This window comes from Ovis aries, chromosome 2, assembly GCF_016772045.2.
Source record: "Ovis aries strain OAR_USU_Benz2616 breed Rambouillet chromosome 2, ARS-UI_Ramb_v3.0, whole genome shotgun sequence".
NCBI lineage: Eukaryota > Metazoa > Chordata > Mammalia > Artiodactyla > Bovidae > Ovis > Ovis aries.
In genome coordinates, this window is record NC_056055.1 from 43068363 (window position 1) to 43095710 (window position 27348).

The window sequence follows — 27348 nt, forward strand, 5'->3', positions numbered from 1 at the left end:
TCCCTGGTACCCAGATTTATTTTACATTCTCTGCTTCCAGGGGGGACTTGGGGGCCGCTGGGCTGGCAGGAGGACAGCACATACCCGTTTCCCTGGAATACATCTGGGACAGGCCAGTCCTTGGAAGCCCCGCTCTTCCTGGGCACCAAGGCAGCTGGAATGATAAGCATGGCCCAGGCACAGGGTTTGGCAGCCTTTGGGAAGAGGGAGCCTTCAGGCAAGACCTCTTGCCAGGCAGCAAATGCTAAGGAAGAGTCATGTCCCTCGCCCACCACACTCCCGGGCCCAGCTGGAGGCAGGGAGGCAGAGAGGATGGCAAGCAAGCTGCAGTGACAAGGGAGAAAGCCCTCCAGGCACAGGCGGCCTTTGGTCTCTATTAGGTTAGGAAGCTGGTTCTTGTTAGAGGAACCCCATGGGGGTAAAGCTGGGAGCCGGTCCCTGTTAAAAGGAAACGCCATAGCGGGGTGGGGGACTCAGGGGTCTGGTCTCAATAAGGCCTGAAACAGTCTCCACTTCAAAGCAGACCTCTATATTTGCGGAGTGGGGAAGGGGAAGAAATAAAAGGGCTGTTAGAGGAATGCTTGTGAGTTGTGGGTGGGAATCAGTCCAGGGGGCTTCATGGGAGGTTCTGTAGAAACGACTGCTGGGCTTGTCTGCAGATGCCAGCAGCTCAGGTCCTGGGGGAGGGGTGTGTGTGTGTGGGGGGGTCCTCTCTCCCTCCCATAAGTGCTCTGTTCCCCACCCCATCCTGGGTGGGCTCTGAGTTGCCACGGAGACCACTCACACCGGGGCTACATAATTTCCAGGGAATGTCCCAAATTTCTGGGTCCTCCTGGAGACACCTGAAAAAGGAAAGACAAAAAGAACATTCCCCACTTTTAAAAACAGGAATGGGGTGAGCTGGTGGTGGTGGTGGGGAAGTGAGAGCCCTGCCCTCTGCTGGCAGTACCCAGAACTGCAGGTGGAATCCGGGTCCCAGGGAGGGAGGAGTCTGCTTTTCCTCACTCTTGGCCCCTAGAAGCAGAAGTGTAGATATGCCCAGCCACGCATCATGATGTTGATAATGATGGGCGAATCTGAGCACTCAACCAACTGTGCATAACTTCGCACACAGCCCTGAATAACCCCTCAGGAAAGCAAGGATGCAGGAGAATGAATCACAGAACTTAAGTAGGGAGGAATCTCACTGGTCTAGTTCGACACCCTAATTTTAGAGACGGGGCAGGTAAGGTATATGAGAAGGCCATGTCAGTTCCCCCAAAGCATTCAGCTGCTAGAGGTAGAAGCGGGACCAAAATCCAGGCCTCTGTCTACTACAACCCCCCAGAATTTGTGTCCTAGGGTAGAGGAGGAGAAATGCTAGGAGCTACAGGAAAATAAAATTAAATTAAAGTTCTGGACTGTCCCTTCCCCTCAGGCAGCCACCCCCTTCCATGAGCAGCTGAGGGCCCTCTTGCCCCTAGACCTTACTGATACTCCTCCCCTGCCTAGAGGGCCTCCTTTCTCCTCTCTGCCTCCCCAAATCCTCCCCTTGCCTCCCTCACTTCCTCCAGGAAGCCTTCCCTGATCTGCACTGTCCCAAATGATACTCACATGTGGCTGATGAGCACTTGAAATGTGCCAGTGTAACTGAGAAAACAACTGTTCTCAGCCTTCCCTCTAAAAGCCCTTGGGGCTTATTCCACAAAAGTGGTGCTTTTTCCTCCTGTCTTTAATAGTTGTTAAAAAAAAAAAAAAAAAAAGCAGAAGTGTACAGACTAAAATTGGAATGTGTCCCCAAGACTTCATTTAGGTGAACTTGATCAGGTGGTGCTAATAGTAAAGAACCCGACTGCCAATGCAGGAGACGTAAGAGATGAGGGTTCAGTCCTTGGGTTGGGAAGACCCCCTGGAGGAGGGCATGGCAACAAACTCCAGTATTCTTGCCTGGAGAATCCATGGAGAGAGGAGCCTGGTGGGTATAGTCTATAAGGTTGCAAAGAGTCAGACACAACTGAGCGACTTTGTACTCACGCACAAAGTGCTGTCATTTTGCCATATATAATACAGCATGGTGGGCTACGAAGCCTTTGTCACAAACCTATAGTACCTATTTCAGCTGCCCCCAGTCCAGTGGTTAAGATTCTGTGCTTCCAATGCAGAGGATGCATGTTCTATTCCTGGTCAGGGAACTAAGATACCACAAGTCGTGTGGTGTAGCCAAAAAATTCACAACTGGGCTTCCCTGGTGGCTGATGGTGAAGAATCTGCCTGCAATGCAGGAGGCCCAAGTTTGATCCCTGGGTTGGGAAGATCCCCAGGGAATGGTTACCCACTCCAGCATTCTTACCTGGGAAATCCCATGGACAGAGGAACCTGGCAAGCTACAGTCCATGGGATGCAAAGAGTCGGACACAACTGAGCAACTAACACCTTAGACCTAAATTACTCCTTCCATGAGTTTGGTTTCCTTGGGGTAGGGGGATGGATTTTATGATGAATAAGAAATATTAATTTCTTAAAGCAAATTGACTTTGAAGATGCAAAAAGTTAATTGCATCGAACAAAACTTGTGAATGAAAAAAAAAAAGAATGTGCCCTCAAGCCCACCCATCCAAGGAAAGGACTGCTAACAAGCTGTGTGTGTGTTGGGGGGGCGGTGTGTGTGTGTATATGTTAAGTCCCTTCAGTTGTGTCGGACTCTTTGCGACTCTATGGACTATAGCCCGTCAGGTTCCTCTGTCCATGGGATTCTCCAGGCATAAATACCAGAGCGTATTGCCATGCCCTCCTCCAGGGGATCTTCCCAACCCAGGGATCAAGCCTGCATCTCTTACATCGACATGGGCAGGCGCAGTCTTTACCACTAGCACCACCTGGGAAGCCCCATGTTAAAAAGCTGGTGCTTCATAGTTACTGGTGTGTCAGAAGGGTGGTCAGCACTGAGGTGCTGGGATTCAGATGCCAAGACACCCCCGCAACCCTTCAGGCCCTGGAGCCTGCTAAGCCAGAGCTTCTGGATGCTCACTGCTCTCTAGGGATGACCCCATCCTCTGAAGCTGTGGCCTGGACCTGACCCGCTCACTCTGGGAAACAAGCATGCTGCGTGGTCACCGTGAACCAGGCCAAGGCCAACCAGAGACCTCCTGCTTTGGTCCTTGCCTGAGCGGCCCTTGGGTCAGCCTTGAGGGCTTGGATCTTTTCTCTTTCTCTTCTCTTGGGGGTGAGAGAGCTAGCTTCTAGCTATGGGTGGTGGGGGTGGGGACACACAGGTGTGAGACTTGGTCCTCTCCACCCAGGGCTCAGTGTCTCAGGAGACAAGTCCCCCCACAACCCTCCCACCCAAGGACTGCTCCCCAGACACAGGTGTATGATGGAAGGAACAGAGGCCTGGGGGTTGGGAACCCTGCTGCCCTGAGTCCCACTGGCTTCAACAATGACCCTGAGCTAGTCTGGTTTCCTCCCAGGCCTCACCCTTCTTCAGGGAATGAGAACAGAGTGCTGGCTTTGGGAAAGTAGCCAGTGCTGGGCTGGAAGGGTGGGAGGTGGTCAGCCCATGAATCTTTGCTGAACCAGTCCTGGCAGGCAGGAGCAGCCACTCAGATCTCCATAGGATCCTGAAATAACCTTTCTGGCCTCTCCCCCAGCCCCTCCTCCCGGGACTCTGAGATACCCTTTCTGGCCTGTCCCCCAGCCCAGTCCCCTAGAACTCTGAGATGCACCTGCCCACAGCCTGCCCGCCAGGCCCACCTACCCACAAACCAGCCGTCGTCACACTGCTGCATAACGTCCACCCGGTCCCCCTCCCGCAGTTCCAGCTCGTCCTCATTCTGGGGCCTGTACTGGTACATCGCCCGGTACCTGCAGGAAACACTGCCATAGCAACCACCAGGACCCTAGCCCCTCCCAAGACCAGGCCTGGATAGTCCCGAACCAAGGTGGACACATTCTTGGAACTTCCCAGGTCCCTCCATGCTCCCATGAGTCCCTGGCCCAGCTCTGGGCATGGCGATTCTTTCTGGCTTCAGTGCCTCTATCTGAGGCATGCTCCCACCTCTCCAAGCCCTACTCACCCACACTCCACCTCCCCTGAGCTCTCAATGCCTTCAAATCTGTGCTCCACTTTGCGCACACACCCATGCTGACCTCAGCCCTGGAAACTCAGTGAGAGACGGAGGGGAGGGGTGCCCAGTGTGGGAGGCTTGTTCTCAGGCCCAGAGCTAGGAGGGACAGGTCAGGAACACTGCAGACAAGTGTCCTCCCACTCCCGCACCCCCCGCCCCACACACACCCCACCAAAATCACCCATAAACACTATGAGGACAAGCACTCCTTAGGAGAAATTTCCCAACTCCATCCTGGGTAGGGAGGGGTAAATTAATGTGTGTTCAGCACTGCCTGCAGGGTAGTCCCCAACGCCGACGAAGCATCCCAGATGGTACTCACGGGGTCCAGTGTATCTCGGAGGTGGTGGAGGACAAGGTCCCCAGGTCCTGGGGATGGCTGGAGCCTCCAGGATGGGACAGAGCTGATCCGGGGGTGCTGAGACTCTGGGTCCATAGGAGGGCAGGCGGGCACAAGCAAGCATGAGGAAGGAGGTGTGAACAGGCCTGCCCCTCTCCCCAGGAACAGCATCCCACACTGCCTCATCTATCTCGCAGTCCCCATAGGACAGGGAGACCTGTCTGACTGTGACCTCACAGGTGCTGGGAAGTCGGGCCCAGGTAGGGGAGGTGGCTGATCTGCACGTGTGCACAGAGCTGGGAGCAGGAGGTGTCCTGGGCATGGGCTCTGTCTCCCCGTAACCATTTGCTGAGTGGGGGATGAACACAAGAGCACATGCCCTTGTCTGTGGTCAATGTCAGCATGACGACCAATGGCCATCATTGCCCATCAGCTACTTCCTACCAACCACCCTCTGCAGTGGGATTCGCTATCCCCATTCTACAAGCGAGGAAACTCAAACCCACAGAGATCTGCCCAAGGTCACACAGCAGGTGAATGGCAGATACCCCGACTCCCAGCACACCCTGTTCCAAGACGCTGATACAGATAAATCCCAAGAGTGGACTCTGGAAGGTCAGGAGGCCTGTGCTGGTTTGGGAGGTCCCACCTAGAGACCCCTGCCTCCCTGGGCTGCAGCTCCAGGGTCTGGGGTCCTCAAGGACTGCAACGCAAGGTTCTCTTCGGTCACCCCACTAGACTATCCTGAGCAGTTGCGGGGGATTCCACAACGCAGAGCCTCCCGGGAATGGGGAATACAGCACAGGGGGCAGGGCTCATTCTCGGGTCTCAGGCAGGTCACCTTACCTGGGTCTGGGGTCTGGACTCCTGGGGAGGGAAGGAGACGCCGGTGCGGCGAGGGGAGGTCTGGCCCCCCCAGTCAGTGGGGTCAGCTGGGCTGCGCGGTGTTAAGGGAGAGCTGGGGTGATGGACCAGGCGGGCGGTGGGCAGGCGGGGAGACGCCGGGAGCTGGGGGCCGTCATCACAGAGCCGGACCCGGGGCTCCCGGGTCACCTGCACATAGCTGGCGGGGAAGATGCCCTGGCGCCCGGTACCCGAGATGCGGCCCTCGTACCAGTGCTCATTCACCTTGCGGATCAGGCAGACACGCTCCCCCTGGTCACAGAGAGGGAGGGTGGTAGTATCTGCAGGGCCCTTGGCTGCCAGGCATAGGCAGGTGCCTACATGGGGCAGAGTCATTGTAACCTAACACCTTGCATGGAGGGGTCAGGCTTGGAGAAGACCAGCTGGTTATATACAGGTCACACAGCTCCATGGCAGGTTGGTAAGGAGCACCGTGCAGGTCTTAGCATCACTGCCATGACTGGGTCCTTTCCTGCCTCCACCTTGAAGGTCATCACCGCATCAAAAACAAACTCCCTGAGGACAGCTGGTGTGTCCCCAAGCCCACATACTGACTACTGTTAGTGGGGCTGTCCTAGGAAGGATGGTCTCCAGCCCCTTCCTGCTCCCACCTCTCTCCATCCAGCCACCTCCTGCCCCCTCTCTCCCTAGGCCAGCTCTTCCAGGGAAACATTCACTAGGTGCATTCACGGCCTTTGCCCTCAAAATAAACCAAGAGAGACCAGTTCCCTTGCTTTCTGGGACATTACTCCATTTTCTTTTTTTTCTTTCTTTTTGAATTTTTTGGCTGCACTGCATTGCACATGGGAACTGAATTCCCTGACCAGGGATGGAACCTCTGTCCCCTGCATTATAAGTGCAGAGCCTTAGTCACTGGACTGTCAGGGAACTCTCAACATTCTTCAAGCTTTCTGAACCATTATCTATAGTAAAAAGAATATGTTGTAATATCAATCCAGCACACCCACACACACACACACACCTGTGTAAGAGTTGGATGAAATACCCTTTCTACATGCAAGGTATTCTAAGACTTCCATTCTATTATTTTAAAAATGCTGATGTGATCCTCACAGCTTACCAACCTGCAACTTGAGAAAAAGCACAACTACTCTAGAGGTTTTGAACATTTTAAAAATGGGCCAGGGACTTCCCTGGTGGTTCAGTAGCTAAGACTCTGCACTCCCAATGCAGGGGGCCCAGGTTCGGTCCCTGGTCTGGGAACGAGATCCCACATGCTGCAATTAAGACCCAGGACAACCAAATAAATTAATTAAAATAAATAAACAAATAAAAATGGGAAGGAGACTTCCTCGATGGTCCAGTGGTTAAGAATCCGCCTACCAACACAGGGGACTCGGTTTAATCCCTGGTCAGGGAACTAAGATCGTACATGCCGTGGGGCAACTAAGGCCCCATGCCACACTAGAGAGCCTGAGCGCCACAACTACTGAGCCCACATGCTCTAGAGCCCACGTGCTGTACAGAAGCCTGCGTGCCACAGCAAAGAGCCTACGCAGCGAAACAATAATGAAAGTAAATGAATGAGTAAGAATTAGAATGGGCACAATTAAGGGGAATAGAGCCAGAGATTGAGAAAAAAAATCTGAACCACTAGTGAAAATAGGTCTGATTTTTTTTTTTTAAGAATATTTTTACTGCACACATTTACCTATGTCTTCAGCTGCCCTTGCCCCGAGCCCCCCCCCCCCCGCCCCCCACCACCGGCCAAGCGTACTTTTCTGAAGGAAAGCTCCACCTCCAGATCTCCCTTGAAGTTGTACTGGGCCACAGCTTCTCCGTACTCCAGCACCTGGTAGGTTGGAGGCTTGATTGGCTTGGGAATCTCATCTGCTGGCAGCACCTGGAGGAAGAGAGGACATGCGATTCAGTTTGGGTATCAACTGGACACAGACCTGGGCTCCTGGGGAAGCAATATGAGCAAGGTCTGTCCCAGACCAGAGTGGAGACAGATACTACACACAAGCCTGGGGGTAGCCAGCAATGAGCACAGGGCACAGGGGTAGTCAGTCCCAGAGTGCTTCTGGAGGAAGAATTTTCACCAGAGGTTATGTGGAGTGGGCATTATCAGAGTGGACAATGGCAATGCAAACAGGAGAGAGTTTAAATTGGGGCAAAGAAGGACATGAGAGGTACCAAGGAGCAGGGAACTCCTGGTAGCCTGTTCTGAAAGCGAGGATCTACCATTTCAACACTGCTTAGAACCAAGTGTCCCTCCTCCCCCTCCACTTTTACCCCATCATGTGCCCAGAGTCCCCATGCTCTCTTTGCTTCATCCTACTCAGAAAAATCAAGATGCTAATAAACTAGTTCATAATAACATATAATAACTTCCTCGGTGGCTCAGACGATTGCCTGGTGGGGCAACAGTCCATGGGGTCGCAAAGAGTTGGACACGACTGAGTAACACTTCCAGCATTTCAAGATGTAAGTGACTGATGACATGCAATACTGTATATACTTGTGGAACTTCAGAATCAGGGACATCGTTTTAAGGATAGAGGAAGTCTATTGATGCCTATGAGATAAAGAGCCTGAAACAGACGACTCAATCGATGGGTCAAAGAGGAAGCCACAAAAGAAATGAGAATAGTCTGAGCTGAATGAAAAAAAAAAACAAACAAACCAAAATATCAACATCTGTGGTTGTAGGTAAAGCTATGCTTAGAGGGAAATTTATAGCATTAAATGTTTACATTTAGGAGAAAAAGGTTTCAGATCAATAATCTGAGAAACTAGAAAAAGAACTTAACACAAGCTGAATAAAGGAAATAATGAGGCAGAAATCAATGAAATTGAAAACAAGAGTAGAGAAAAATCAATGAAATTGAAAGTTGGTTCTTTGAAAAGATCCATAAAATTAACCAATTTCTAGCCAGCCAGAATAAGAAAAGACAGAGATTATCAATGTCAGGAATGAAAGAAAGGACATTACTTTGGATCACAATAAACTGTGGAAAATTCTGAAAGATATGAGAATACCAGACCACCTGACCTGCCTCCTGAGAAATCTGTATGCAGGTCAGGAAGCAACAGTTAGAACTGGACATGGAACAACAGACTAGTTCCAAATAGGAAAAGGAGTACGTCAAGGCTGCATATTGTCACCCTACTTATTTAACTTATATGCAGAGTACATCATGAGAAATGCTGGGCTGGAGGAAGTACAAGCTAGAATCAAGATTGCTGGGAGAAATATCAATAACCTCAGATATGCAGATACCACCACCCTTATGGCAGAAACGGAAGAACTAAAGAGCCTCTTGATGAAAGTAAAAGAGGAGAGTGAAAAAGTTGGCTTAAACCTCAACATCCAGAAAACTAAGATCATGGTATCTGGTCCCATCACTTCATGGCAAATAGATGGGAAAACAGTGGAAACAGTGTCAGACTTTATTTTGGGGGGCTCCAAAATCACTGCAGATGGTGACTGCAGCCATGAAATTAAAAGACGCTTACTTCTTGGAAGGAAGGTTATGACCAACCTAGACAGCATATTGAAAGGCAGAGACATTACTTTGCCAACAAAGGTCCATCTAGTCAAGGCTATGGTTTTTCCAGTGGTCACGTATGGATGTGAGAGTTGGACTATAAAGAAAGCTGAGTGCCAAAGAATTGATGCTTTTGAACTGTGGTGTTGGAGAAGACTCTTGAGAGTCCCGTGGACTGCGAGATCCATCCTAAAGGGATCAGTCCTGAGTGTTCATTGGAAGGACTGATGTTGAAGCTGAAACTCCAATACTTTGGCCACCTGACGCAAAGAGCTGACTCACTGGAAAAGACCCTGATGCTGGGAAAGATTGAGGGCAGGAGGAGAAGGGGACAACAGAGGATGAGATGGTTGGATGGCATCACTGACTCAGTGGACAAGGGTTTGGGTGGACTCTGGGAGTTGGTGATGGTCAGGGAGGCCTGGAGTGCTGCGGTTCATGGGGTCACAAAGAGTCGGACACAACTGAGCCTCTGAACTGAACTGACATTAAAAGGATAATAACAAATCTAGGTTCAATCCCTGGTCTGGGAAGACACCACATGCCTTGGGGCGACTAAGCTCATGCACCTCACCTACTGAAGCCTGAGCACTCTAGACTCCGTGCTCTGCAACAAGAGAAGCCATCACAATGAGAAGCCCATGGATCACAACTAGAGAGTGTAGTCTCACTTGCAACTAGAGAAAGCCCAGTCGCAGCAATGAAGATCCAGTGTAGTCAAAAGTAAATAAATATTTAAGAGGATAATAATGAAATATTATGAACAACTTTATGCTGATATATTAGATAATCTGAAATTCCTTAAAAGATGCAAATACTCAATAACTTGTAGCCCCATATCTATCAAACCCAGAACCTTGCCTCTGGATTCGGATTCTAGATTTTCTACTTAAAAACTTGGCTCTGAACCTTAGTGCATCTGTAAAATGGGGGTGATCTATCACTTTGCCAGGTTGATCGGGGGAAGGAGATGACACAAGCATATGTGATTGGTGAACTGTCTCAGGCTTCATATTCTTGTCAGTTGCAATTAGATTTCTTCCCAAAAGACAGCTGAAGATGTAGGTTTTGAGAGGTGGATTCTGAGTGGTGAAAGCGGGGGATGATGAGAGGGCTGATGGCCTCCAGGACAGGAACTGAGTTGTTTGGTTCTTCCCCATGGTCTGGGCTCCACCTTTAGGCCTCCCTTAACAAACATTTCCTGGAGGGCACGAATGAGGCTGAGACTTGGCCCCTACCCCAGCTCACGGTTTCAGTCTTAGGAAACTTGCCAGGTGTGAGGGAGCCGCCAGTTCTGGAGAGGCTCCCTGGCTGGTTAAAGGGGGTCTGCATTCTCTAAGTCTCTGCAAACCCTTCCACCCTCCTGGCAGGGCCCCTTGCTTGTCGCCCTCACTCACCTCCACGTAATTAGCGGGGAAGATGCCCAGGCGGCCATGGTGCTCTCCCTCCAGCCAGTTCTTGTCCACCTCCTTGTGGATGTAGACAATGTCACCCTTCTTCAGAGTCAGCTCCCTGAAGGCCAGAGCAAGGACATTCAGCAATCTGAAGTCCTCAGGGTCCTCCAGACTCTGCCCAGCGCCCCCAGAATCCCTCCCCACCCTCTAGGGGGGCACACTGCAGTCCTGTCCTCCCAGGGACTGCCACAGGGAAGGCAAGGGGCAGAATGGTACTTACTTAGGGGACTGGGCCTGGAAGTCAAACTTGAGCCGGGCGGCCTTCCTCTGGGCAGGGAGAGAGGACAGAGCAGGTGACCTCAGTCATTCAGCCGGCAAGTAGGCAAGAGCAGTCACAGGGACCCACCCCAGGCCCTCCTTGCACCCTGACCCCGATGGTCCCACCCCCCCCACCCCCCACCCCCTTACCTTCTTCTCTTCCTTCCTGGCAGGGCTGCCCCCTGGATCACTAGGGTCTGTGGAGAAGCACTGCCTCAGCTTGGGAAGGCCATGTCTTGGGGGGCAGGACTGGGATGGGGCTCTGCTCCCCCCTCCCTGCCCAGGACAGAAGCAGTGGGAACAGAGGGGTTCTGTGACCTTCCTGCCACCTCTGCAGGGGCACCACCTTATCTGGAGCAGTGGTGGTGACAGAGGGGGCCGTCTGGGTGAGAACAAGAGCAGGATCTGGTTCTCACCTCGAGTTGAGGAAGGGTAGACAAAGTCCCTCCGACCCAGGAAGGGGCTTCCTCCATCCGCCATCCTGTGGGGGCTCAGGGAGGAACTCGGGTAAAGTGCATTCGGGGAGCTGGAGCTCCAGGCGGAGGCCGGGCTGCGCAGGGACGCACGAGTGAGCCACCTGTCTGGAGCTTCACCCCCCGACCCGGCTCCCCATTGCCCGCCCGAATGCGCCCCACTCCCATCACTCCCTCCCTTCATCTCCCCTATCCCACCCCTCCTCCTCCGGAGGCGTCTCCCAAGTCCCGGGCCCTCAGCAGGATGTCCTACTTCCCGAGTGGTCAAGGCCGGGAAAGGGTGCGGCCCGGGGGTGGGGGAGGCGGGAGCGAGCGCGGGATCCCTTCGCCGCTGTGACCCGAGCCCCCGGGCCGGGGAACTGGCCTCAGTCGGCGGACCAGGGGCGGCGCCCCACCCCGGCCGACGAGCGGCGGACCGGTCCCCGCCGGCCCTTCTCCGCGCTCCAGCCCCTCCTCCCGCCGTCGGCGTCCGGGGCTCGCCACCCCTCCCCGCGCCACGTCTCCGCCGCCACTCACCGCGCTGGGGGCCGCGGCTCCCGGGACCGTCGGGGCGCCTGAGAGCTCTGTGCGGGAGACGGGCGCGGTCAAGGCCCGGGACGCCGCCTCCGGAAAAGTTTGCGGCCGGGAAGGGAGCGGGAGGGGGAGCGGGAGAGGAGGGGCGGGATGGACGCGGGGCGGCGGGCCGGGAGCGGGAGGAGCGAGGAGCCGGGGGAGGGACCGCGGGTGTGGAAGGAGGAGGGAAGGCTGGGACATGGGGCCCCGGGGCTGAGGTCCCGGGGGCGAGGGACCCCTCCGGCTCCGAAGGGCAGGCTGACGGTCGCTAGGAACAGTGATCGCCCGCACTTTAGGGAGGAGACTTGGATGGAGTCGCCCAAAGTCGCGAGTGCAGCTGGAGGCGATGCCTCTCGTCGGCCTGCCCCTCCCACCAAAGCCATGCCTGCGCGGCTCGGGGTTCCTGCGCCCACCAGGAGGGCCCCGGGGGGCCGGTACCTTGGGGGACGGCTGCCCAGTCTCTATTGCGCGCAGGTCCTTGTCCAGCTCGGCGCTCAGCTTGGCCAGCTCTCTCTCCAGCAGGACCTGGGGGCGGGTTGTGCGGAGAGAGTTGGGCCAGGGGCAAGGTGGGGGGCGGGGAGTATACCGTGGCGGGTGCTGGGCTGGGCGAAAGTCAGGCGTGAGAAGCCCAATGGCAACACGTCAAAGCACGAGGCGCTGGGGTAAAGGGCAGGCTCAGGGCGCGGGGCCAGGCCAGGCTGACTACCTCTGGGCCTGCCAGGAGGTGTGTCTTGGGGTGTCAGGAGGGCCCTCCTTGCTGACCCAGCTCACCCATCCCTTACTCCCAGGGTAACACTTTAGTATGTCCTGATTGTTTCAGGACCATGTGCTGTCACGTTCCGTCTCTATTCAGGAGCCTACCAGGCTCCCTACTTCTTCTCCTGTCAAGTCTTTTATGGCCCTCTACAGCCTGGCTTCACTCTCCCCAACCCCGCCCTCCCTCCCACAGCCAGTCCAGCTGCTGAGTGTTACATACACACACACAAGCCCTTCCACCCTCTGCCTGTGTTACTCCCATCCTAGGCACCCCCTCTCTTTGCCTGGCCTCCAAGCTCCATCTTCTAAGAATACTTCTGACAATTCCAGTCCACACTGATCAGTCTCTTCTCAGCCTGCTGTGATGAACACACAATTTTCAACACGTGTTTACCAAGCACCTACTGTATGCCAGAGGCTTCCCTGGTGAGTCAGACGGTAAAGAATCTGCCTGCACTGCAGGAGACCTGGGTTCGATCCCTAGGTTGGGAAGATTCCCTGGAGATGGGAATGGCTACCCTACTCCAGTATTCTTGCCTGGAGAATTTCATGGACAGAGAAGCCTGGTGGGCAACAGTCCATGGTGTTGCAAAGAGTCAAACATGACTGAGCAACTAACACTTTCACACACTGTATGCCAGGCACTGTCCTAGATGCTGGGGGTACAGAGCTAAACCGTATGGGACTAGAGAGGGTCAGAGTTTTGAACCCATGGCCTTGGCCCATGGTCATGGGGACCTTGACCACCCAGAAAATCCCTCACTGGTCCCCCAACATATTGCGTCCATTCCCGCCCACCTGCCCATAGTACGCACCTCAATGGGCTGGGAGGGCTTCTCAACAGGGTCGTCTACCAGTGGTTTCTTGGGCTAAGAGTGGGAAGAGTAAGTCAGAGGGGGTGAAATCGCTCCCCCAATGCACAATTCAAGGGTACATCCTTTTCCAGAGAACCAGGCCCACACACCTTCTGCCCAGTCTCTAGTTCTTGCAGAAACTGGTTCCAGGATTCTTCCGTCCAGATATTGTCCGCTTTCTCTCGGCGTCTGAGCACCTGCATGGCAGGGAGTAGGCATCAGCTTGAAGAGAGTGGTACCCAGACACTGGCCAGGCTCGAAAAGCAGGCTTTCAGCCACTGTCCACTTCCGTGCCCATCAGCACCCTCCCCAGAATTCCAGGATCTTCTGGCTGCACAGGCTCCAAGATGAAGAACAGCTTTACCTGTGCTTGCAGCAGAAAGTTGTGTCCGACCCTTTGCGACCCCATGGACTATACAGACTATACCGACTATTGCAGCAGCAGAAGGCCTGACCAAAGAGCATGGTGATGGGGCAAGTGCTGGGCAGGGAGAGGGGATGCTGGGCAAGCTACCTGCTTTGAGGTCTGGTGCAGGGAGGAGGGTGCTCCAGGACTGCAACTGAAGGTGCTTCTAAGAGACTCTTCAGAGACATCCCAGCTTCTTCTAAAGAAAAGAAAGACATCTTTCAGTTTCCTTTTAGGGAAACAGGGGCAGGCGTGAGGACACAGTCCTGGGGAGGGAGCTGCACCCCCTCCCCACCTGCTCTGGGCTGTAGAAGCAGTGTTAAATAGTAAAATGTTATTAGCTCTGAATTCAAATTCCAGCCCCACCACTTAGCAGTGTCTCCTTTGGTCTTAGAGCCTCTGATTCAACACCTATAATATGAGAATGACTCCCACCTTTATAAGGGTATGGGGAATCTTAGGTGAGGGAACATACCTGAGATACCCAAGACAGGGGCTAACCCGTACACATCTGCTCCAGAAGTGGCCAGTCCCTTTCCTGCTGGCCTTGGTGAAATATCCTGCATTTGGTTTCTGTCTGGTCCCATGACTGTGGGTATGTATGTCTATGCAGCTTCGATGAATTTGGTTGCCATGACCAAGTGGTCTTGCACCCATACCCAAGGGTGTGAGACTATATCTTAGTTCCCGGAAAACCCAGGTCAGGGGAAAGAACCTGCAGGCCTGACCCAAGAGCTGTGAACAAGTTACTTCTGCTCCACAGGTCTCCGTTCCCTGAGGTGCTAGGTCATTGATGTCATCTGTCACAGTTACCTGAGTGTCCTTCCCGGACTCCCTTCTTGGCTGGCTGAAATCGTCCAGTTTCTGCTGAGTTTGAATATTTCCACCAAGTGGAACCACTGTACCAAGCTTATCAAGTGATGGAATGTCTGAGGGGAGGGTCAGGATCTGTCTGCTGTTGCTATGACTCTACTCTAGGAAGAACATCACTAACAACAGTGATATGAGAGTGGAATATATTGTTCCTAATTTAGGGAAGCTCTAGTCATAATTGAAAGACTGATGCTGAAGCTGAAGCCCCAATACTTTGGCCACCTGATGCGAAGAACTGACTCACTGGAAAAGACCCGATGTTAGGAAAGATTGAAGGTAGGAAAAGGGGACAACAGAGGACGAGATGTTTAGATAGCATCACTGACTCAATGGACATGAATTTGAGCAAACTCCAGGAGATAGTGGAGGACAGAGGAGCCGGGCATGCTGCAGTCCATGGGATCACAAAGAGTCGGACATAACTGAGCAACTGAACAACAACAACTAGTCATAATCAAGCTTGTATGATAATCATGTTTGTGGAGATGTGCAGTGTACTTTGATCTTCATGCCACCCTCTGATTCCCATTTAACAGATGGAGCTAGAAAGCTTAGACTGGTTACCTTGGTCAAGGTCACGTGGCTAGTGCAGCACACTGGTCTGAATCCAGAGGTGCACGTGCGTGCTCAGTTGTGTCCAAATTTTTGTGACCCCGTGGACTGTAGCCTGCCAGGCTCCTCTGTCCATGGAATTTTCCAGGCAAGAATCCAGAAATCTGGGTCCAAATCTTGACCAAATCTTAGTCTCTACCTTATTGATGATGCCAAGAGCCACAGCCCGGTTAAGGCCAGGCTAATGAGGTCATTCTGTTCCCAGAAAGGAATCAGAAACTCATTAGTGACACTGTGAGAGAGAGCCTCCTGATTCCTGAGGTTGGGCTGAGCCCCTGCAGCTTGGGCTGAGCTTGTGTGGTTTTCTTAGAAAAGATGCACTGCGTCCTTGACCTGTCTGCAGGGTTCCTCTCTCAGTGGCATCTAGGACAAAGCCTGTGGTCCTCTATGCCCCTTGTTTTCTCGCAGGCTTCAGAATGGATGGCTGCAGGTCCACGCCTAGCCACAGGCTACCCCGCTCTCCACCCCAAATGAGGCATGGACCTTTGCGGTGATGAATTCCTGTTGCCAAATACAGAGGCATCCCAGGCAGTCCTGACCACAAATAGTGGTCAGGTCATCCCCCTTTGGCTCTGGTGGCATGGAGGATCTCAAGCAGTGGGAACCCTGAGAAGGGGCAAAGCCATGGGCTGGCCTGGTCCGAGACTGTGCCAGCTGTGGCCACCAGGGGGTGCCCAGTCCCCTCAAGGAAGCCAGCACCCCTCTGCAGCTCTGGGGCCCTCCCCTTGATGACTCACCCGCTCAGAGGCGACTTCTGGTTTGGCCTGGCAGGTGGTCTTTGCTGGGGCCCTGGATGCCTTGAGTTTGCAGATGTGGCACAGGAAGAATCCACTGAAGTGAGAGAAAATAAACAGGGGCAATGGAAGGTGAAAGCTGGGGTTGGGGGCACCTGGGTGACCATGGAAGGTTCTGGCCCACCCCTACCCACGCTCCTGGGTGGCTGGTGGGAACAGGGGTGATGCTCTGGACCAGTAACTATGGGCTGGGTGCCAAGAGCTTTACACTCTTTACCACACCTTTGAAACATCTCTGGTGTGTTCCCGTTTTACACGTGAGAAAAGAGAGGCCCAGAGAAAGCAGAGCCAGGGCTAGGCAGTTGCTGGACAGTGACTCAGAGGCTCTGAATTATTAATACCGTGGACCAGGGGATTTGGAGCTCACGGAAATGGGCTGTACAAAATTCACAAGTTGAGCTGAGCCAACTGGGGAGCCCCAAAGCCAGGCGTGGCTGCAGGGAGGGGTAAATGTGGGCACTGGGCTGAGGCATGCCACCCCCCAAACCCCAGCCTTCACCTTTGGGTGCCTCCTCGAAGGTCCAGTCCAGCTGTAGGTCTAGGGTAGCAGAAAGGACTAGGTCAGGGTGGGGGCAGCAAGCGAGAACAAGGATGGGGAGCCCTGGGGGGCAGCCCCAGAGGTTCCCAGTCCCTCCTGCCTAAAGCAGGGGCCCAGGGGCTGAGTCAGAGCCTGAAAAATGTCTCGAGGGAGGGAAGGAATTAGGAGGGCAGTTCTCAGGAGGGCTTGAAATGCCTCCGGCTGCTTTAGGGCCTGAGCGAGCCAAGAGGGCAGTGGCCTTGCCCAAACCCTCCTCCCCGTCCCTCCCTACATTCCCACACACACCCTCTCCCTGACCTTTGGAGACCTGCCCTGCCAGGTCAGTTTGGTGAATTCCACTTCCCCTTCACCCTCTCGCCCTTTCTGCACCCTCTTCTAAATCTTTGCCCTTTCCCCAGACCCACCCTTCAAGGTGCTCAGGACTTTCTGGGGCCCCCAAGGAAGAGCTACTGACCAGCCAACCCTCTTGATTTCCTTGGCACAGAGACACGTAACCACAGCTCTGACCTTAAACGCAAACCACAACCCCCCTCTCCGGATCCCACACCTTCCTCCAGTTCTTGGAGTTTTCTGCTTTCCTTTGCAGCCAACTACTGGCCATAAGGGGCTTCCCAGGTGGCGCTAGTGGTAAAGAACCCGCCTGCTAATGCAGGAGACATAAGAGACACAGGTTCAATCTCTGGGTTGGGAAGATCCCCTGGAGGAGGGTAGGGCAACCCAGTCTAGTATTCTTGCCTGGAAAATCCCATGAACAGAAGAGCCTGGCAGGCTACAGTTCATAGGGTTGCATGCATGCTGGCCATAAGAAACTCAGTGTCTTCAATTCCACTTCCTGATAATCAGGCTTTCAGCCTGAGCCACCCTCGTCAAGGACTCCAGTGACCTCCATGTTACCAGATCAAATGGTCAGTCCCACTTGATCAGCAGCAGCCTGTCACAGAGGTTCATGTCCTCCTTTAGAAATTTCTTGTCACTTGGCTTCAGGGAGACTACTCTGGTTTTCCTCCTGCCTCCCAAGCTGCCCCTTCCCAGGCAGCCTAGTTGATTCCTGCCCATCTCTCCAAGCAAGTGCTTCAGGCTCAGTCCCTGGGCCTCTGTCTCTCCATCTCCCTCGGTGATCTGGTCCAGTCTTCTAGCTTAAAAAATATTGCCTATTCCAGGGACTCCTAACCTTAGTTGTACATCGGAGCTACTTGGGGGACCTTTACACCAAAAGTCTCTTTGAGTGGGTCATTGGTATTTCCATCTGCAGCTTAAGCCTCACCCTAGGAAATACAGACCTGTTTATCAGCTGCCCAGTGGCTCAGTGGTAAAGAATCTGCCTTCAATGCCAAACATGCAGGTTTGATCACTGGGTGGGGAAGAGCCGCTGGAGAAGGAAATGGCAACCCACTCCAGCATTCTTATCTGGGAAAATCCCATGGACAGACAAGCCTGGTGGGCTATGGTCCATGGGATCGCTAAAGAGTCAGACATGACTCAAAAACATCAACTGCCACTTGTTTGAACCGTATCTAAAATGGAACGCCCCTTAGACTTGCACACACACACAACCCCTCCCTGCCTTTCCTGTGTGTATATACACTTATAAAGGGCAACTTCATAGATTCACTCAGGTTTAAACTCATCCCTGACTGGTCTCTTTCATGCCACATCCAATCCATCATCAGATTACCATGATTCTGTCTCCAGAATTCCACCAGGCCCGCTGCTACTGCCCTGATCTGAGACACTGTCGTCTTTAGCCTGGATTCTGGCCAGACCTCCTGACTGGTCCCTTGCCTCCACTCGGCCCCATCTCTTCCCCACCTGGCAGCCAGAGGGAGTCACTTCAGCCACCACCTGTCAGAGCCTGTCACTCACTCTTCAGCTCAGAGCCTCCCGGGGGCTCCTCAGTTCTTGTAGAGTGAAAGCCCAGGGCCCTGGGTGACCTGACCCCAGCATCTTTGTGTTCCATCTCCATCACGTGCCCCTCTCACTGCAGTCCAGCCCCTCTCTGTGGCCCCAAAACAAATCTGGCCTGCTCTGCCTCTGGGTTCCCCATGCTTCCCATGCAGCAACACTCCTCCCCCAGCCCTGCAGGGACAACTCCTTCACAACCTTAGCTCTCAGCTCAGATGCCATTTCTCAGGGGCCTTTCCTGACCAGCCCACGTGAAGTGGCAGCCTTCCTGCCCTGGGCACTCTCCTGACCTTTTCTCCCTAGCCCTTACCACCATCTGCCATATTAAATGTCTATGTGTTTATTCTGTGATGCCTTCTGTCTCAAGCTTCACTAAGGCAGGAACAACCTTTTTTTGTTCTCTGTTTTGTCTTTAGCACCTAGAATAGTAGTCAGCAAACAGCAAGTGCTAAACACATGGTTAAGGGACTGACTGGACCAATGTGTGACTGCACGGCTTCCCAGACCCTCACTGGGGATAGTGTCTGGTCAGTGTTCCCCATACAGGGAGGAGATTGGCAGTTCCCTCCTTTGGCCTGTTTTAGCAACAACTCACCACAGAGCCTAGGGTGAGTGGAGACACTTCTCAGACAGGTAAGTCCCCTTGTCTACCTCTCGCTCCCCATGCCCCAGAGGCCCAAGCCCACTAAGGCAGAGAGAGGGCCCCAGAAGAGGGTCTCACCCGGCATTTTCCGGTGGATCTGCTTGAACATTCTTCGATACCAGTCCCTGGGGCTGTCAACACTCTGGGATCAAAGAAGGCAAAGTCAGGCCACCCTCCCAACATCAAACCACAGACATTTTTCCTCGTTGGGTCTTTTCTCTGGCCACCCTTGAAGCCTCCCTGGGTGGGCTGTTGTGACATCTTTAGTAACAATACCTCCGTGTCGTCTGTTATGTTTGAGTAAGATATACAGAAGGGGGACATCTCTGGTGGTCCAGTGGTTAGGACTCAGTGCTCCCAATGCAGGGAGCATGGGTTCAATCCCTGGTCCGGGAACTAAGATCCCACATGCGTGTGGCATGGCCAAAAAAGTATTTTTTCAATTATATAAAAAAAAAAATACCCAGATATATGGAAGAATCTCCACCAGTGATGACCCTTTAATTGTGAGATCTGGGGTGGCTTATATATGTTTTTTTCTTTCTATGTATTTCTGATGATTCTACAAAGAACATGTGTTTCTATGTAATGAAAAATAAACAGTATTGGTGGGGGGTAGGGTAGGAAGGTATTTCACATCCTCTACCTCACCTGTGACGCCAAAGAACCTTGGGAAGCAGAGGGCTATGTTACCCATCTGAGTTTCCGATAAGGAACTAGAGGCAGACAGCTGGCTCAGGGTAGGCCTGGGAGTGATGGAAGGGCAGGTCCTCCCAGCATAAATCCTTCAGATCCTCCAAGCTTGCTGCTCCATCAGGCCTCACTCAGGACTCTTTCATTCACCCATTCAGTCAGTCACTTACTCAGCAACAATTTCACCAGTGCCGTGCCAGGCCCAGGGCCATGAATGGAGGAGCAGGGCAGTCCCTGCCAGGGTCAGCCCTTACAGTAGTGGCTCTCTACCATCGAGAACCTATGGGGTAGTCTAGTACTGCTCCCCTCCGCCAAAAAAAAATCACTTGTACAATTCAGACATGCCAGAGTGCTCATAATTTTATGGGGCTCATATCCCCTGGACCCATAATGGTTGAACCCCTGCTTTAGTTATGGGAACAGCCTTTGTGTCAGAGGTGGAACTCAGGGTGGACCCCTGGGCCCCACCTATCAGCAGCCCCAGTCCTGGACTCACAGATCGGGGCGCAATTGGCATGCCGCTCTCATCCACAGGCCCGATGCCCTCATACTTGACCCAGCGCTTGTCGCGCCGTTTGCTGTCCTTGGTCCATGTGGCTGACCACTTCTGGGAATGCTGGGAGGCAGGGGTCTTCTGGTTCCCAGGGGGCCGGCTCCCAGGGCCCGGCCAGGTCTGATACCAAGCAGGGTCTGTGGGGTACATGGAGAGGAGCTTCAGCAAAGGGCCCCACCTAGGCTTGTTTGTCCCTCAGCTCCTCAGACCACTGAGCCCTGTGGGTTCAAAAGTTTCAACAACCCCTTGTTTGTCTAAGTTGATGACGCAGACTCTACAAATGTCCTCATCCTTGGCAGGACCACAGGGTTCTGTTTGTTTACTTTTTAATTAAAATGAATGAAAATGGATTTTATCTTGAGAAATCTATGCCTGTCCCTACCCCACCCTGCTTTGTTGGGGATGTCCTCAGAGTTTTTAGAATGAGAGCTGGAACTGTCACACGCAGAGAATGCTAGAGGCATCTCTAGCTGGGGAAGACAGTAGGATGTGGCAGAAAAGGGCCCGGGGCTGGGGGCAAAGACCTGAGTGCAGATCTATTGGCTGTGTGTCTTAGGCACAGCAATCAACCTCATTGTGCCTGTTTCCAACTTCTGTAAAATGAGGGTAGTCACAGCAGAGCTGCAGGGAGATCTAATGTGTGTGACTGTGTTCAAGACAGTGCCTGAACACAATCGACCCACCAGGGGCAGAAACTCACTCACCAGCACCTTTGGCCTCCGGGTGTAACAACAAAAGGGCTTCAGGGCAGGATGGACCAGTGTTTGAACCTCAGCTCAGCCTCTGTGACTGAACACCCCTGAGATATGGGTCCTTCACTGCAAAGATGCTAATAATGACACCTTACCTTGCCAGGCTATGGAGGGATGAAGTGAGGTAAGACCTGGAAAGTGTCTTTACAGTGTCCAGGATTTTCTACGTGCTTACCGACTATTTGTTAAATGTGTAAACTTCTCAACACATTGGCTGCCTCAAAGGAATGCTCTATAAATGTTGCCATCCTCCTAAAAAGAGAGGCCCTGGGGGTGGACGTGCACCCAGGAGGCTCCAGGAATCTCCCAGACCCTGTGGGCTGGGCTGGGCTGGGCTGGGCTGACTCACAGGAGCCCAGGAGCTGGCAGAGTCCCAGAGCTGTCTCTGCAACCTTCTGCTGGGCTGCTGCATACAGATGGGGCGGGGGGGGGGGGGGGGGGGGGGGGGGGGGGGGGCAGCCCTTAGGGGGTGTGTCTTGAGTTCAGCGCCCATCCCTTCTTCAGCCCACCTATGCTCACATTCCTTCAGCCTCCATTCCCAATCCAAGCCGTCCCCTGGCCTGCTGGAGGTCCCCCTGGCTTAAGGCTATGTTCCCTGCACATTTCCTTCCCCCTGGCAGTGGGTGGGGGAGGCAGGGGAAGGGATGTGTCAGCCTGGTCTCTACCACAGCAGTTTCACTCTCACAGGCCAGCAAGTGCCTACAGGGAGGGGTGGTGAGCTGAGCTCACTGGCCCCAGGGCCTTGAGAGACTTTCACCCACCTCCTGTCCCTCCACCTGACCCAGAGTGGGTGCCAGAAGGCTGAGCCCAAGAACCTCTGACTGAACCCCTCCCCAACCCCTAACCCTGGAGCTGGTTTTCCCAAGCAGACCCACCTGGGTGTCTGGAAGCATCTCTCCTCGGTGGCAAGTACCCATTGCATACAGTCCTGGGCGCAGGGTCATGGAACTGGAAATTAAGGGTGTTGGAGCCACCATTCCGGATCACGGGCACCTGTGGGGAGGGGCCAGGAGCAGCAGCTCAGGCCCAGAGGGTTCTGCAGGAGGGCAGGAAGGATGGCTAAAAGGTGAGGGCTGGAACCTGTCTGGTGAACCAGCGAGGCTCTCTAGAGCTGTCATCCACCCTACTTCCCGTGCTGATCCTCTTGCTGCCCCCTGACCTGTCCTGAGGCCCTCTCCCCAAGTAGGGGCCCACAGTACCCGCTTCCCTTGCTGTCTCACTCACCCGTGTCCCCTGGGCAGATGACCCTACGTGGGCCAGGAGGTGGCCTGGGATGAAGTCATCCAGGCTGAGTCCAGCTGGGAGGCTGTGGGGTGGGGCCTGCATGCTCGGGTCAAGGCTGGAGAGCTGCTCCTCAGCGTGTCCTCTGTGGGGAAGGAAGACGGAAGGGGGAGCCTTGCTGGGTCCAGGCTGCCCCTGTCCTCTGGGTTCAACCTTGGGACTGTGGGAGGGAGGGGGTCGGGCCAACTGGGTGGGAGCTCAGAGACCCAGGAAACAGGCCGCTGTGGGCACCCGCCTTCAGGCTGCCCGTGCAGGCTCCTAGAGGCACAATGGGCTGCTTGTTCGGCCTCGGGCAGGAGCTCTGGGTGGGAGTGGGGGAGGGGGAGGCCGGGCAAGGAGGAGGAGGAGGGAAGCTGGCTGGAGCACACCTCCAGCGGCCAGCCCCTTTGGGGCTCTCACTGCACAGCATGGCCCTCTCCCCCGGAGGGAAGGCAGAGGGAACTGGGGCAGCTGGCAGAGGCGGGCCCGGGTACCAGGACTTTGTTTCAGTTCCCTCTGCCACCCCCAGGCCCCGTGAGCATCTGCTTGCCAGCGGGCACAAAGGGTTAGTCAGGCAGTGGGGTGGGGAGCGGCCACCCGCCCACTGCCCAGCGGGGCCAAGATTCTAGGGAGGCTGGGCATGTCCAGTCCGCAGGAACCATTCGTTCTGAGCTCAAAGTAGTATCAGCTCCCTTCTTTGGCTTCTTGGCTCAAACCGAAGCCTCACAGGACTCAGGGTGTCATGAGGGGTCAGGTGGCTTGGGCCGGGGCTTGGGCGGGACAGCGAGTTAGTGGGTGAGCGGGGAGTTGGCACAGGGAGGTGGTGCTGTCTCACATGTACACACATAGAGGTGTGCACACACTCCACTTTCTCCTACACCTCCAGGCTGTCTTTTGGACAGAGGGTCTTCCAGGGAGCATCATGCCAGACAGGCCAGCTGGGTCCTTCCGCCCCAGGCAAAGGAGAGGTCAAGAGACAGGGCTCCCACATTCAGGAGAGGAGGCAATGGGGTTTTCCACCAAAGAGCCGAGCTGCCCAGGCCGTCCTGTCCCCCCTCACCTGTCCTGTTGAACGTGGCCAGAGGCTGAGCCAACATCGGCCACCTTCTGGCGCTGAACCGGTTCTGGCACTTTTGTTTAGATTTAAGGCTTGCGTGTGCCTGTGGGGTCTAGGGGCTCACAGGAGGGTGGCAAGGACCTTGTGAGGTGCTGTTTGTGTAGCATGGAGTGTTAGCACGGTGGATGCTTAAGATGGTGAATGGAGTGTAAGAATGTGGCTTGTGCAGAGTTACTGGGTCGGGGGTCATGTGAGCAGTATGGGAACTGTAGGTACAGAGGGGGTTCAGCTGAATAGTAGGTGGGAGGTATGCAGTGGGAGGTGGTGTGCAGCTGGGGGGTCGTATGAGCAGTGCAAGTGTGTGGAGACCAGAGCGGATGAAGGTGCCACGGGGGCTGTGACTACTGCTGTACCCAGTTTCTGCTCAGCCATAGTGGGGCTGTAGGGTACAGACAAAGCTGGGGGCAACTCTCTGACTTTAGTCAGGGAGTGGCAATTCCTTCTGACATTTGAGAAGACCTACTGGGGACACAGCTTTTCCGGGCCTATCCCTAGCTGGGGTGGCAGGGGAGATTGAACGGCTGAGGCTGGAGGAGGGGCAGCTCACCAGCTGGATCCAATTAGGACTCCTACCAAAAGCAAAACAGGCAGACACACCCCAGTTCCCGGCTACTCTCCCCCACCCTGCGGGGGAAACTGAGGCAGGGGAGAGTAGGAGGTCTGGAGCCCTGGGGCATGCTGATTCCTAGGCGCAACCCCACCCCAGACAGCTGACAACGGAGGCCAAGATGCAAGGTCAGCACAGGCAGCCCTGATCATCAGCTGACCCAGCCTCCTTCCCTCTCACTGCCATACCCTGCTGCATTCCCTGAGAACTGCCCTGTAGGAGGAAGGGGCCAGTAGGAGGTCTGATTCTTCAGGTGCTGCTCATCTTTGGTGGCCCAGCTGTCTGACCCTCCCTAACAAGCACGCTGTGATGCACCTCTCAGGATACGCAGGAGTGGGTGGGAAGGATGGGCTGAGTGTTCCTCAGGTATCAGGAGGTGATAAGGAGGACTTCTCATAGGGAGGATGAGGCAGTGGGTCCCGCATCTGGCAGAGAACAGAGGGGGACAGGAAGTCCCCAGGTCCTCCCTTAAATCGGACAGCCCTTCACCCCTAACGGCTGAAAAACGTGAAATAGCCCACTGTAGTCGGCAGACTCCTTCCTCCCTCCAAGAACTGCCTTGACTTTGGGGGCTTGAGCCTCAGGCGCATCCCAGGGGTATTTTCCAGCTACAAGTCCACGACAAGTTCAGGTTTTCTAGACTTTCGCCTCATCTGGATTAAGGGGGGACTTCTCACCTCTTTCCCCCCAGCCCCCAGAGTTTGGGACCAGGACCCCCGAGGGAGGGGCTTCCAGCGTTCCCCCGGGTTGGAGTGCGGGTCCCTCCCCGACTGCAGCCCCCGCCTCCTCTCCGCCACCGCTCCTCTGGGGCACCTACCTTCCCTGGAGAGCAGGTGGAGGGGACTGCGGACGCCCGAGAGGACACAGGAGCATCTCTGCGCGGCTCCTGCCTGGCGCGGCCGCGGCGGGCCCTCGGGGAGGGAGGGCAGGGAGAAGTCCGGGTTGTGCCGTCCACCCTTGTGACCCGATCAGGACGGGCTCCGCGAGGCCGGGCGCCCGAGGAGGAAGAGGGGGATCGGCGGGGCCGGAGAAGTGGGGACGAGGGCGACGCTGGGAGCAAGGACCGTGAGAGGCGCGCGGGGCCGGCAGGCGCGCGGGCAGAATGTGTCTCTCCCTGTGATCTGGCCCCTGGGCCGGACTGGGGTGGAGGGCGGGGGCTCTGGCCGGCCGGGGCGCGAGAGAGCTCCCCGTCGGGGTGCGAGCGGGCGGGCCGCGGGGACGCTGTGGGCCTTGCCGGGGGCCGGGTCGGCCGCGAGGCGGCGCCGGGAGAGGAGGTCCAGGGTCCCCAGGGAGACCGCTCGGGTTTCCCAGCTGCTTCCCCCGCCCCCACCGCAGGGCTGGCGTCGGGCGGGGGCGGGGGCCAGTGAGCGGCACTCAGAGTTTCCAGCGACATTTCCAGCGGGTGGGAAGGGAGCCGCTGCTCGGCGGAGCCAGGACAGAGGGCAGGAGTGATTAAAGAACCCGGGTCGAGCCAGCCACTGATATGGGACCCGAATGCAGACAGGCTGGGGCCGGGATAAGGTCGCCGCACGGACAGAGTGGCCTAGTGGGCCGAGTTAAGGCCCGGCCGTCTCCCTCCTCTCTTGGAGACAGAGTTGGATTGCGTGAGTGCGCGTCCCAGGCGTGCGCACACAGAAACACACACACACATACACACACGCTCGCGTGCACTGGCCAATGGGCGGATGCTTACACACGTGCAGGCCCCGCGGAGGACAGCCGCGGGAGGAAATTGGACCGAGGCAGCGGCCCCCTGGGCGTGCCGCGCCCCTGAAGAGGATGAGGGCGAGGTCCCTTTGGCAGGGATGGGGTTACCGGGGTCTTGGTGTTCCCATACACCGTATTTGTTTTGATCTTGCTGCTTTTCCGCTGTTCCCACTGCTTTGACACCGGTCCCGAGAGCCCGCGCCCATTGGTTCCCATCCCCTCCGGCCATCGCCACTACCCCTTCTTCCCTGTGTGAGAGAGCCTCTGTGCCGGCACAGAGCCTGTTATAGTGAAGGTTTGATGAATGCTTTACTATTAACGAATGCCTACTGCTAGTGGACAGACTCTGGGGTACTACTTCTTAGTTCTTGGCTTGGCTCTGAGACCCCATGCCCCAAATCAACTAAATCGTAAATACCTGTTGGGCAATCTCAGATCTACTTTGGAAACGATCAATTATAGATTATGAAAATATGGAACCATTCATTAGGACCTACTGGGAGTTAGGGGGCTTCCCTGGTGGCTCAATGGTAAAGAGCCTGCCTGCCAATATAGGAGACATGGGTTGGATCTCTGAATGGGGAAGATCCCCTGGAGAAGGAAATGGCAACCCACTCCAGTATTCTTGCCTGGAAAATCCCATGAACAGAGCAACCTGGCAGGCTGCAATCCAGAGAGTCACAAAGAGTCAGACACAACTTAGCAAATAAACAATAACTGGGAGTTAGGCTAGTACTCTGAGGCCACCATGCACTTCAAGAGTGTTTTCCATTCAGCACAAAAGTTGAGAAGGAAGGGAATGGAGAAAGATGAAACCTTATTTTAAAATTCCTACCATCACAGATACTATTAGCTATATCATTCCCTGATTGAGGTTAAGAGATGTCTGCTTTACGGTGAACCAGCTTGAAACAATCTCACGTGTGAAGCGCAGAAGGAGGGGAGGCTTAGGTTGAGAAGCTAGAGAAAGAGAGAGGTGTGCCACCTAGCTTCCAGTGTCTGCAGGGCTACCGCATGGAAATTGCCTGGCTGCACTGGCAGGCCTGGCACCATTGGGCACATACTCCAAGGCAGATCCTAGGTCTCCAAGAAAGAGCTCTTAAATGATTTCAGGAGTTCCAAGTCTGCCAATTGTGGGGAATCTTCATAATTATTGCACTGAGTACCCGCTCCAGTATTCTTGCCTAGGAAATTCCACGGACAGAGGAACCAGGCAAGCTGCGGTCCATGGGGTCACATAAGAGTCAGACAAGACTTAGCAACTAAACAACAGCAGGGAGCTGAACCAGGTCACTTTGAAGGCCCTTTCCAAGAATCTCTGATTCTCCAGGAAAGCTGGAGGGACGGGCATGGGCCGGTTAACCTCTGCCCGCAGAAGTCAGCATCAGAGAGGAGGGAGGAGCTTTGAGAGAACCTGAGTGCAGGCGGCAGTGGGTCGCCCTTCCCCTAATGCTTGGATACCTCCTCACCCCCAGGCACCACCCTCTTCCCTCCTGAGGGACAAAGCTTGTGCCCATCTCCCTTGTCACCAGTTTTTTCCCCACCTGTCAGGATCCTGGTGATTAAGGGCCACATCTCTTTCGTTTTCTTCCTTGTTCTCCAAAGATGGTGAAGCTGACGATCTTCTGACTCCAGGAATCCTGGCCATACCCGCTTCTCACCAGCAGCAAGCTTCTCTTATTCTCT

The 27348-nt window shown here is 54.7% G+C and overlaps 1 protein-coding gene across 8 annotated transcripts; it reads right to left on the minus strand.

The window, feature by feature from the left end:
* SORBS3 (sorbin and SH3 domain containing 3) lies at positions 1 to 27348 on the minus strand. 8 transcript variants are annotated; one of them, XM_042243132.1, is made up of 21 exons: positions 27207 to 27348; positions 22196 to 22337; positions 21847 to 21919; positions 20163 to 20356; positions 19052 to 19115; positions 16390 to 16428; positions 15834 to 15927; positions 13720 to 13810; positions 13316 to 13402; positions 13167 to 13220; positions 12034 to 12120; positions 11560 to 11606; positions 10987 to 11120; positions 10721 to 10767; positions 10533 to 10579; positions 10256 to 10370; positions 7085 to 7210; positions 5290 to 5598; positions 4426 to 4529; positions 3734 to 3840; positions 1 to 842 (listed from the first exon to the last, which is right to left on the minus strand). In XM_042243132.1, exons 1-21 carry the CDS (start codon positions 27308 to 27310, stop codon positions 781 to 783), a joined length of 2127 nt encoding a protein of 708 aa, XP_042099066.1. In that variant the 5' UTR covers positions 27311 to 27348; the 3' UTR covers positions 1 to 780. The 8 variants fall into 8 exon arrangements, with proteins under 8 accessions (XP_042099066.1, XP_027820146.1, XP_027820145.1 ...); XM_027964345.2 differs by having other exon boundaries at positions 21847 to 21964; XM_027964344.3 differs by lacking the exon at positions 27207 to 27348 and adding an exon at positions 24773 to 25202 and having other exon boundaries at positions 21847 to 21964.